Consider the following 13,208-nt stretch of genomic DNA (forward strand, 5'->3'; position numbering starts at 1 on the left):
TACGTGACTGAGCAATATACTACGTGACTGGGCAATATACTACGTGGCTCTGTGCTGTATACTACGTGACTGGGCAATATACTACGTGACTGGGCAATGTACTACGTAGCTGGGCAATATACTACGTGACTGGGCAATATACTACGTGGCTGGGCAATATACTACGTGGCTGGGCAATATACTACGTGGCTCTGTGCTGTATACTACGTGACTGGGCAATATACTACGTGACTGGGCAATATACTACGTGATTGGGCAATATACTATGTAGCTGGCCAATATACTATGTCGCTGTGCAATATACTATGTAGCTGGGCAATATACTACGTGACTGGGCAATATACTTCGTGGTTGGGCAATATACTACGTGGACATGCATATTCTAGAATACCCGATGCTTTAGAATCGGGCCACCATCTAGTATTAATATAAATGTCTATATTTCTATGTCATAAAAATTTATCTATATCATCCCCTCATAATAATCCCTTGACAGAAATAGGGTTAGAAGGAACAGAAGGTCTGACCCACAAGTATAATTTAAATGGATACACAGCATGTCGGTATCCCATGATATACACGGGATAAGCCATGTATTTCATGAAGTATGGTTATCTTTCAGACCTGAGTAACAGGAAGGGATCAGCTAGGGCAAGCTAGATCAGATGATAAAAAGAGGGGAGTTGTTAAAGAAATGGTTAATCTCTATTGTGAATAAAATAGAAAAATACTAAGTATTGTGCAAGAGGTCCTATGTCCTAGTTATCATCTGTCTCTCCTTGTGGACGATTTCCCGGACATTCCACAAAGCAGTGGTCAACATTTCTCATAATTGGTCAAGGACATGTGGTTTATTTCTAGATTAACGCTATATGTCTGTTTTTGTCTTAAACCACCCAAAAATCCTGAATATTCAGCCAAAATCTCATATTGAGCGCAGATGTGTGGGAAGCACCCCCACATTCTTCTCATGTAATCTATATTGTATCCCAGGATGTGTTTGACAACCCATTGTATAACTTATATTTCTGCCAATTTATTATGTAACTCTATATTTCCTTTTGATCTTGGGCTTTAAAAAGATCAGCCCTGAAAATAAAGACCAGAGACTATTTGGAGAGACAACGAGCGTGTATCTCTCTGATTACTGCTTCGTCGCTTGGGTACCTAAGACAGACAACACCTGAGTAGGTTAGAAATCCCTTCTCTAACAATTTTAAAGCCAACATAAAGATAACATTCGATTATTCTTTATTTGCTAAAAATAGTCATCTGGTTTAATTAAGATACAATGCTGTATGTCTTCACAATGCCAAAAGTAAACAAAAAATGTTTTAAAAAAATATTAAAAAAATAAAAAAAATATAAAAGTTCAAATCACCCCTTCACCCCATTCAAAATAAATAAATAAATAAAAAAAAATCAAAAACATCCACATATTTGGTATCGCCGCGTTCAGAATTGCTTCATCTATCAATATAAATAAAGAATTATCCCAATCGTGTTGCGATAAAAAAATGAAAACGCCACAATTACGTTTTTAGGGTCACAGCAACATTGTGTCAAGATCCGTTCCGGAGTTTAGTCTTGTCTGCTCTTTCTCTGTTTCTCAATGCCCTGGCTGCAACGCCACAATCATGCCATTGATTGGGTAGCGGGGGAGATTACTAAATGGAGATGTAAGGGTAATGGTCCATGTTGTAACCTGGGACCGTTTGTTAACCCAATAAAGTCTGTATCTGTGTCGTCTGTCGGTCTGGAGGGTATTCCGGAGTACCCGAAAGATTTCGAAGACGTGTTTTCCGAAAGTGAGGCCGAGGCGCTTCCACCACATCAACCCGGTGATTCTGCTATTAATTTAATCGCAGGAGCCAAATTACCCAAGGCTCGTTTATACAATTTGTATGGGCTTGAGCCCCAAGCCATGAAAGAGTACATCACTGAGAGGGGCATATTCGGCCTTCTGTTTCACCCGTCGCAGCGGGGTTTTTCTTTGTGAAGAAAAAAGATGGTGGTTTGCGACCGTGCCTCGACTTTCGGGAACTGAATAAGATTACTGTGAAAAACACGTATCCTATTCCTCTGATACCTGATTTATGTAATCAACTCACTGGGGCCAAATGGTTTTCTAAGCTAGATTTACGAGGAGCTTATAACCTGATAAGGATTCGAGAGGGAGATGAATGGAAAACAGCATTTCTGACTACCGAGGGCTTATTTGAAAATTTGGTTATGCCCTTCGGTCTCACTAACGCCCCTGCTGTGTTCCAGAATTGTATTAATGTTGTTGTTTCTGACCTGATTGGGTGCTATGTTGTCATTTACCTGGATGACATCTTGATATACTCAGGACAGTCAGTCTCACTTACACCATCTTCAGACAGTTCTTGTGAGACTCCGGGAGAACCATTTATACGCAAAATTGGAGAAGTGTTCATTCTTTATGCAAGAACTGTCTTTTCTGGAATTAATTGTATCTGGGGATGGGTTCCGCATGTACCCGGGGAAGGTTCAGGCCATTTCTGATTGGGTACAACCTCATGACCTGAAGGGGTTGCAGCGATTTCTGGGCTTTGCTAACTATTATAGGAAGTTCATTAAAGGGTTTTCGCAGGCGGTGAAACCCTTAATGGACCTCACGCTAAAAGGGCGGAGGTGAAAAATTGGTTCGAAGCCGCAAAAAATTCCTTCCAGCCACTGAAGAAATGTATTGTTTCAGCCCCCATGCTGATACAACCCGATCCGTCGAGACCTTTTACTATAGAGGTTGACGCATCGGAGGTGGGGGCAGTGTTGTCTCAGGGCCCGTCCACCCTTACTAACCTTAAACCCTGTGCCTTTTTCTCTAAAAAAAATCTCATTGGCTAAGAGAAATTATGATGTCGGCAACAGGGAATTGTTGGCAATTAAATTGGCCTTTGAAGAATGGAGGCATTTTTTGGAGGGGGCTTGTAATCTCCTGGCTACGACCTCGGCTTGTTTCACTATTCTTTTATGCTTGTCCCTTCTGTTTCCCCAGCATCTGGCTCCGCCACCTGACCGCCTCCCACTCTGTCACATGATCGTAGGTCCTTTTGCTTTACCTGGTCACTCTGTCTCATGTGAAAGGTCCCGTTGGTGTTCATGTTAGTTACCCGGTTTCTGGTCCAGCTCTGTTGCTGCTGGGTGCAGTTTCCCCTGCAGCATTAATACCCGGGTATCGTGACAGCACCTCAAAGGAAGGGAGGATCTTCCAGACATTATGATTGCCCACATCCCTAGTCTTTATAACGATATTGCACTCATTGCTTGACAGACCGCAGCATGGCCATTAGTTAGAAGCTGCTATTGATCTTTGGAGCAGGTAAGTTTTCCCTGAGTGGTACATATTGGGCCGTCTGAAAACGGAGTTTAGTCTAGGACAATTTGTCTGCACTACTAATTAACAGCTGTTACAATACCAAACTAGAGCAGTCCCTATAGGAGAAAAATACAAGAATTATACTGTATTTTCACATACTATCTATTCCTGTATTCCTGACACTCGAGTGGTTTATAAACTTACAAAGTATATAGTTTGAGGTCTGGGATCTGCCAATATGTGGCTTGTTTTCTGACTGTTTCGGATAACATGATACATGATTTTAGTTTTTTTTTTTCTAGTCTCACTTGAATATAGGTCAATATTAAATAGTCTCCTGATGAGTCGCCATTGGTGAGGACGATGAAACCCATAGAAATGAGAGGCTTGGAGAGTGTGTATACGTCACCTCACCCTATATACTGAACTGTGGGGTACATGTTTTTTCTATTAGTCGCCTACTGACTAGCCTTCAGGGGGTGAATTATGGGTATAGTTTTATATTTGAAATTAATAAGTTTAGTTTTATCCTTTCGTCAGCAAACATGAGGAATGACCATAGACAACCCATTTAAGAAGATTCAATTTTGGTTAAAATTATTCCAACATTATGAACATAAAATAGGCTTCTCCCCTATGTGACGTCTCTGATGTTTATTACCAGTTGATTTCCAAGTAAATTATTTCCCACATTACGAAAATGTAAAAGGCTTCTCCTCTGTGTGAGTTCTCTGGTGACTAACCAAATCTGATTTCCGGATAAAACATTTCCCACATTCTGAACAGGAAAAAGGCTTCTCCCCTGTGTGAGTTCTCTGGTGAGTAACAAGATGCCATTTGTGGTTAAAACATTTCCCACATTCTGAACACGAAAAAGGCTTCTCTCCTGTGTGAGTTATTTGGTGTCTAACTAAATCTGATTTCCAGATAAAACATTTCCCACATTCTGAACACGAAAAACGCTTTTCCCCTGTGTGAGTTCTCTGGTGACTAACAAGATTCCCTTTCCAAGTAAAACATTTCCCACATTCAGAACAGGAAAAAGGCTTCTCCCCTGTGTGAATTCTATGGTGACTAACCAAATCTGATTTCTGGATAAAACATTTCTCACATTTTGAACAGGAAAAAGGCTTCTCCCCTGTGTGAGTTCTATGGTGAGTAACAAGAATCTTTTTCCATTTAAAACATTTCCCACATTCTGAACAGGAAAAAGGCTTCTCCCCTGTGTGAGTTCTATGGTGAGTAACAAGATGCCATTTGTGGTTAAAACATTTCCCACATTCTGAACACGAAAAAGGCTTCTCTCCTGTGTGAGTTATTTGGTGTCTAACTAAATATGATTTGTTGGTAAAACATTTCCCACATTCTGAACACAAAAAAGGCTTCTCTCCTGTGTGAGTCATTTGGTGACTAACAAGAAGCTTTTTCCATTTAAAACATTTCCCACATTCTGAACAGGAAAAAGGCTTCTCCCCTTTGTGAGTTCTCTGGTGACTAACCAAATCTGATTTACGCTTAAAACATTTCTCACATTCTGAACATGAAAAAGGCTTCTCCCCTGTGTGAGTTCTATGGTGACTAACCAAATCTGATTTACGCTTAAAACATTTCCCACATTCTGAACAGGAAAAAGGTTTCTTTCCTGTGTGAGTTCTTTGGTGTTTAAAAAAATGTAATTTCTTGTTAAAAAATTTCCCACATTCTGAACATGAAAATGACTTCTTTGCTTTAGGAGCAGTTTGTTTTTTAATGCCTCTTTTGTGACTTTGATTTTCCTTAGTAGTCAGTAATGAATCAGAGGATGGGACCTGTTTCATAGGATCAGATGACAGATCTTTGCTGCGAATGGATGATGATATATCTTGAGTAATAGCAATCACTTCAGTTGTATCTTGTAGGATCTCAAGATCATCAAATTTAAAAATTGAAGATGTCAGCTGTCCCTCTGATCTCCTGGTACAGTCATCTGCTAAGATAAAAAACATTTTTTTAACATAATATCCTTGAGTTTTATATTATTGAACAATTCTACTTAAACAGTCCATAAAAATAGGATGCTATAGTACAGGCCAAAAGTTTGGACACACCTTTTCATTTAAAGATTTTTCTGTATTTTCATGACTAAGAAAATTGTACATTCACACTGAAGGCATCAAAACTATGAATTAACACATGTGGAATTATATACCGTACTTAACAAAAAAGTGTGAAACAACTGAAAATATGTGTTACTGTATATTCTAGGTTCTTCAAAGTAGCCACCTTTTTGCTTTGATGACTGCTTTGCACACTCTTGGCATTCTGTTGATGAGCTTCAAGTGGTAGTCACAGGGAATGGTTTTCACTTCACAGGTGTGCCCTGTCAGGTTTAATAATTGGGATTTCTTGCCTTATAAATGGGATTGGGACCATCAGTTGTGTTGAGCAGAAGTCTGGTGGATACACAGCTAATAGACCTACTGAACAGACAGTTAGAATTTGTATTATGGCAAGAAAAAAGCAGCTAAGTAAAGAAAAACGAGTGGCCATCATTACTTTAAGAAATGAAGGTCAGTCAGTGCGAAAAATTGGGAAAACTTTGAAAGTGTCCCAAAGTGCAGTGGCAAAAACCATCAAGCGCTACAAAGAAACTGGCTCACATGAGGACCACCCCACGAAAGGAAGAGCAAGAGTCACCTCTGCTTCTGAGGATAAGTTTATCCAAGTCACCCCAGAAATCGCAGGTTAACAGCAGCTCAGATTAGAGACCAGGTTAATGCAACACAGAGTTCTAGCAGCAGACACATCTCTACAACAACTTTTAAGAGGAGACTTTGTGCAGCAGACCTTCATGGTAAAATAGCTGCTAGGAAATCACTGCTAAGGGCAGGCAACAAGCAGAAGAGACTTTTTTGGGCTAAAGAACACAAGGAATGGACATTTGACCAGTGGAAATCTGTGCTTTGGTCTGATGAGTCCAAAGTTGAGATCTTTGGTTCCAACCACCGTGTCTTTGTGCGATGCAGAAAAGGTGAACGGATGGACTTTACATGCCTGGTTCCCATCGTGAAGCATTGAGGAGGAGGTGTAATGGTGTGGGGGTGCTTTGCTGGTGACACTGTTGGGGATTTATTCAAAACTGAAGGCATACTGAACCAGCATGGCTACCACAGCATCTTGCAGCGGCATGCTATTCCATCCGGTTTGCATTTAGTTGGACCATCATTTATTTTTCAACAGGACAATGACCCCAAACACACCTCCAGGCTGTGTAAGGGCTATTTGACCAAGAAGAGAGATGGGGTGCTACGTCAGATGACCTGGCCTCCACAGTCACCAGACCTGAACCCAAGCGAGATGGTTTGGGGTGAGCTGGACCACAGAGTGAAGGCAAAAGGGCCAACAAGTGCTAAGCATCTCTGGGAACTCCTTCAAGATTGTTGGAATACCATTTCCGGTGACTACCTCTTGAAGCTCATCAAGTGTGTGCAAAGCAGTCATCAAAGCAAAAAGGTGGCTACTTTGAAGAACCTAGAATATAAGACATATTTTCAGTTGTTTCACACTTTTTTGTTAAGTATATAATTCCACATGTGTTAATTCATAGTTTTGATGCCTTCAGTGTGAATTTACAATTTTCATAATCATGAAAATACAGAAAAATCTTTAAGAAGGTGTGTCCAAACTTTTGGTCTGTACTGTATGTAAAAAAATGTATTTACCAAGACAATAACAGTCACAGTCTAAAAGAAATATCGAATAAAAGAAACCAATCAATGTTATGTAGGCGAAAACAATACCAATTCTCATCTCACAAAAACAAGTCCCCACTCAGGTCCATCATCTGTCAATGGAAAAACAGAGGTTCCCACACTATTAGTGGATCAAAAGCTGTTGAAAAGCTACAGAGTTTCTATAAATCAATCCGCTCTCACTTCTGAGTCTTGCAGTGTGCTCAAACAACATTTAGGATCCCTGTATTTACCAATATTATAGTGAGAAGAATCCACTTAATTTGCAGTGTGTGTCTCCTGGAGCACAATCTGGGCATTATGTGCTGGGTAATAAAATAGCAAATGTGTAATTTTCACTCTCCAACATCCACTGCGTGTTAATTTCCAGAAAGTGGCTGTGGAATCAAAGTATTCACTCCTCCTACATACGTGGTCAAAATTGATGGTACATCTACCATTTAATGACAGAAAAACCCACAATGGTCACAGAAATAACTTGAATCTGACAAAAGTAATAATAAATCAAAAATCTATGAAAATGAACAAATTAAAGTGAGACATTGCAAAAAAATTAAATATATGTATATATATATATATATATATATATATATATATATATATATATATATATACACACACACACACATTATATATATATATATATATATATATATATATATATATATATAGATAGTAGAAAAAAAGGAACAGCACAACTCTAGTACTTATCTTCAGGTGCAGGGCCTCAAGCAACCAGTCCAGCGATTGCAGCAAGTTTACAGACACTCAAAAAAGAGGCAGCACTCCATAGTTTAAGTGAAAAATGTGGAAGGTTTAATCGACCCACATAGCCGGGCGACGTTTCAGCTCCATCTGAGCCCATGGAATTTTCATTCATGTTACCAAAAAATGGCTTAGAATAATTGAGTACACAAATAATCAAAATATAAGTAATATGCAGTGTGCAAAAATTTCCAGACATAGTAGAAAAAAGGAACAACACAACTCTAGTACTCTAGGGCTCAGATGGAGCTGAAACGTCGCCCGGCTATGTGGGTCGATTAAACCTTCCACATTTTTCACTTAAACTATGGAGTGCTGCCTCTTTTTTGAGTGTCTATATCTATAATATAACGCTGGGAGCGTTACTCTGTCCGAAGCCTTTATAGATTGCGCAAGCGCCGGCGCAGTCTGGGCTTCACAGAGTGACGCTCCCGGGAGATCGCGGTATGCGTTAACACTGAACGCACACCACGATCTCCAACAGAGAAGCAGGGACCGCCAGGAGGGTAAGTATGAGCTATATTCACCTGGCCCCGTTCTACCGCTGCGCGCCGCCATCTTCCCGGTCCTCGGCCTGTGACCTTCAGTTCAGAGGGCGCGATGACGCGCTTAATGCGCGCCGGCGCCGCCCTCTGACTGACCAGTCACAGCCAGAGGAAGATGGCGGCGCGCAGCGGTGGAACGGAGGACAGGTGAATATAGTAAGTGCTGGGGGGCCTGAGCTGGCGGCGATACAGGCACCTGACCCCCACAGCGCGCCGGTGTCCCCGCCTGCTCAGGCCCCCCAGCACTCGGCGCCCAGCGACGATAGGTGAGTATGTTTTTTTTTTTTTTTTTTTTTTATATATACAGTGCCTACAAGTAGTATTCAACCCCCTGCAGATTTAGCAGGTTTACACATTTGGAATTAACTTGGCATTGTGACATTTGGACTGTAGATCAGCCTGGAAGTGTGAAATGCACTGCAGCAAAAAAGAATGTTATTTCTTTGTTTATTTTTTTTTTTTAATTGTGAAAAGTCTTTTCAGAGGGTCATTTATTATTCAACCCCTCAACCCACCAGAATTCTGTTTGGTTCCCCTAAAGTATTAAGAAGTAGTTCAGGCACAAAGAACAATGAGCTTCACATGTTTGGATTAATTATCTCTTTTTCCAGCCTTTTCTGACTATTTAAGACCCTCCCCAAACTTGTGAACAGCACTCAAACATGGTCAACATGGGAAAGACAAAGGAGCATTCCAAGGCCATCAGAGACAAGATCGTGGAGGGTCACAAGGCTGGCAAGGGGTACAAAACCCTTTCCAAGTAGTTGGGCCTACCTGTCTCCACTGTTGGGAGCATCATCCGGAAGTGGAAGGCTTATGGAACTACAGTTAGCCTTCCACGGCCTGGACAGCCTTTGAAAGTTTCCTCCCGTGCCGAGGCCAGGCTTGTCCGAAGAGTCAAGGCTAACCCAAGGACAACAAGGAAGGAGCTCCGGGAAGATCTCATGGCAGTGGGGACATTGGTTTCAGTCAATACCATAAGTAACGTACTCCACCGCAATGGTCTCCGTTCCAGACGAGCCCGTAAGGTACCTTTACTTTCAAAGCGTCATGTCAAGGCTCGTCTACAGTTTGCTCATGATCACTTGGAGGACTCTGAGACTGACTGGTTCAAGGTTCTCTGGTCTGATGAGACCAAGATCGAGATCTTTGGTGCCAACCACACACGTGACGTTTGGAGACTGGATGGCACTGCATATGACCCCAAGAATACCATCCCTACAGTCAAGCATGGTGGTGGCAGCATCATGCTGTGGGGCTGTTTCTCAGCCAAGGGGCCTGGCCATCTGGTCCGCATCCATGGGAAGATGGATAGCACGGCCTACCTGGAGATTTTGGCCAAGAGCCTCCGCTCCTCCATCAAGGATCTTAAGATGGGTCGTCATTTCATCTTCCAACAAGACAACGACCCAAAGCACACAGCCAAGAAAACCAAGGCCTGGTTCAAGAGGCAAAATATCAAGTTGTTGCAGTGGCCTAGTCAGTCTCCTGACCTTAACCCAATTGAAAACTTGTGGAAGGAGCTCAAGATTAAAGTCCACATGAGACACCCAAAGAACCTAGATAACTTGGAGAAGATCTGCATGGAGGAGTGGGCCAAGATAACTCCAGAGACCTGTACCGGCCTGATCAGGTCATCAGGTCTTATAAAAGACGATTATTAGCTGTAATTGCAAACAAAGGTTATTCCACAAAATATTAAACCTAGGGGTTGAATAATAATTGACCCACACTTTTATGTTTAAAATTTATAAAAATTTAACTGAGCAACAAAACTTTTTGGTTTGTAAGATTTATGCATCTGTTAATAAATCCTGCTCTTGTTTGAAGTTTGAAGGCTCTAACTTATTTGCATCTTATTATACCTGCTAAATCTGCAGGTGGTTGAATACTACTTGTAGGCACTGTATATTGCAGCAGCATACGGGGGCATATAGAATAGAGCATGTTAAGTGGGCCATCAACCATAATGGAGCAGTGTACGGGGGCATATAGAATGGAGCAGGTTAAGGGGGCCATCAACCATAATTGAGCAGTGTACGGGGGCATATAGAATGGAGCAGGTTAAGGGGGCCATCAACCATAATGGAGCAGTGTACGGGGGCATATAGAATGGAGCATCTTATGAGGCCATAAACCATAATGGAGCAGTGTACGGGGGCATAGAGTATGGAGCATCTTATGGGGCCATAAACCATAATGGAGCAGTGTACGGGGGCATATAGTATGGAGCATCTTATGGGGGCAATAAACCTTTATGGAACAGCGTACGGGGCATACACTATGGAGCATCTTATGGGGGCCATAAACCATAATGGAGCAGTGTATGGGGGCATATACAATGGAGCATCCTATGGGGCCATAAACCATAATGGAGCAGTGTACGGTGGCATATACCATGGAGCATCTTATGGGGGCCATAAACTTTTATGGAACAGCGTACGGGGCATACACTATGAGGCATCTTATGGGGGCCATAAACCATAATGGAGCAGTGTACGGGGCATATACTATGGAGCATCTTATGGGGGCCATAAACCATAATGGAGCAGTGTACAGGGGCATACACTATGGAGCATCTTATGGGGGCCATCAACCTTTATGGAGCAGTGTACGGGGGCATACACTATGGAGCATCTTATGGGGGCCATAAACCTTTATGGAACAGTGTACGGGGCATATACTATGGAGCATTTTATGGGGGCCATAAACCTTTATGGAGCAGCGTATGGGGCATATGGATGGGAGCAGCAAATTACAGAACGGTGGCGCAGGACGGGAGCAGCACATGACAGAATAGGGCAGCACATGACAGAACGGGGGTGCAGGATGGGAGCAGCACATGACAGAATGGGGGAGCAGGATGGGAGCAGCACATGACAGAACGGGGGCGCAGGATGGGAGCAGCACATGACAGAACGGGGGAGCAGGATGGGAGCAGCACATGACAGAACGGGGGCGCAGGATGGGAGCAACACATGAAAGGATGGGGGTGCAGGATGGGAGCAGCAAATGACAGGATGGGGACGCAGGATGGGTGCAGCTCATGACAGGATGGGGACGCAGGATGGGTGCAGCACATGACAGGATGGGGACGCAGGATGGGTGCAGCAAATGACAGGATGGGGACGCAGGATGGGTGCAGCACATGACAGGATGGGGACGCAGGATGGAGCAGCACATGACAGGATAGGGACGCAGGATGGAGCAGCACATACCAGGATGGAGACCATATACCAATATAAATGCTCGCCACCCAAGCGTAGAACAGGTTCAATAGCTAGTATATATATAACTCATGAAATAGGCCTGGACAGAAATGATGGTACCCTTAACTCAAGCGCTTCGTGACCACCAGCAGTAGATAAACGTGGGACCTAGCAGAGCTTTGTTCTTACTGTAACCCCTGACCTCATCGAGACCTGATTGGTTCAGGTCCTGATGAAGTCAGCGTCACACCAGCCAATGCGATAAGTCACTAGAAAAGTTGGTTGTAGCAACGAACTTTCCCATGCGATCTGCATCATAAAAACGCTGCTTCTCCTCAGATCTCCTGTCAGTGAGAGATTAGAGGAGAAACAGTGTTAGAAGTGCTGCTGGCAACAGCTGTGTTAGTCAGCGATCTTGTTATAAAGTAAAAAAAAACAAACAGATAAGGCATGTTAGGGTTAGTGCTATAGTTAGGGTTAGTGTTGGAGCTAAAGTTAGGGTTACTGTTAGGCTAAAGTTAGAGTTACCGTTAGGGTCACTGTTAGGCTACAGTTAGGGTTACTGTTAGGGTTAATGTTAGGATTAAGGTAGGGTTACTGTCAGGGTTAGGGTTACTTTTAGGCTAAGGTTAGGGTTTATTCTAAAGTTAGGGTTAGGCTAAAGTATTAGACTTTTCTCAACTGTCTCCCCAATAATTTGGTTGCGTCACGTCAGTCACATCAGAGTTTTCTATTTCCGGGAAAAAAACCCGAATAAAATGGCCCGTCAGTATTATAGTGCAGAGGAGGCTTATGCACTTTTATTTTCTGACAGTGAAGAAAGTGCAGTGTCAGATGGCGATGTGGATTTCAAGGGCTTTAGTAGCAGCGACAGTGATAGCTCAGAAATGAGCAGTGATTCTGGTCCATCCTCACACACAAGGACCAGTACAACAAGAAGGACAAATAGCGCTTCTGGAGAAATGTATCCAACTCAGGGAACAATGCCCAGTACTAGCGCTGTCCCTAGTGCTCGTGAATTGGTGCACATTAAAGTCCAAGGGGCTTTGCCTCTTGATGTAGCATTTCCCAGATGGGAGGCTTCGGATTCGGCTACTCCATTCATCCCTAATTGTAATGCCATTCCTGGTATAAATGTGGAGGTGGAAAATTTGGGACCAGCTACTTTTTTTAAATTTGTTTCTGACAGATAGCTTGCTAGAGCATATTATCCTACAAACAAATTTATATGTGTACTGAATCATCAGCCAGAATCCATGATCCTATCATGTTAGGTCAAATTTATGGACACCAGCTAATGTCCTAGAAATGAAATCATTTTTAGGACTTACATTCGCTATGGGGCTTGTTAAAAAAACGAGCATTAGGTCCTATTGGTCCAACCGCCCTGTTCAAGCCACCCCAATGTTTTCTGATGTTCTTCCTAGGACACGTTATAAACTGTGCAGGAGTTGTGGGTTAAATCCGCGCTGCCTTAATGAAGAAGTTCCAAGGATAATACATTTAAAAGGTGGTTTTATTCAACGCGTTTCAAGGTCAGTGCGACCTCTTCTTCAGGAAATTCCACATACAACATACAGATACAACGTGCTTACATTGTTTAAATACCAAGTATAAG

General features: G+C 42.4%; 1 protein-coding gene across 1 annotated transcript in view; it reads right to left on the minus strand.

Annotated features, from left to right (window-relative positions):
• Positions 1-1,235: 1,235 nt before the first annotated feature.
• LOC138662993 (oocyte zinc finger protein XlCOF22-like) overlaps positions 1,236-13,208 on the minus strand; it is an 89,324-nt gene continuing 77,351 nt past the window's right edge. Inside the window, exon 7 of the mRNA XM_069749027.1 lies at positions 1,236-5,306. Coding sequence (XP_069605128.1) covers positions 4,033-5,306 — 1,274 coding nt within the window. The 3' untranslated portion in view covers positions 1,236-4,032. The remainder of the gene's footprint in view (positions 5,307-13,208) is intronic.

This window comes from Ranitomeya imitator, chromosome 2 (genome assembly GCF_032444005.1).
Source record: "Ranitomeya imitator isolate aRanImi1 chromosome 2, aRanImi1.pri, whole genome shotgun sequence".
In the NCBI taxonomy this organism is placed as follows: domain Eukaryota; kingdom Metazoa; phylum Chordata; class Amphibia; order Anura; family Dendrobatidae; genus Ranitomeya; species Ranitomeya imitator.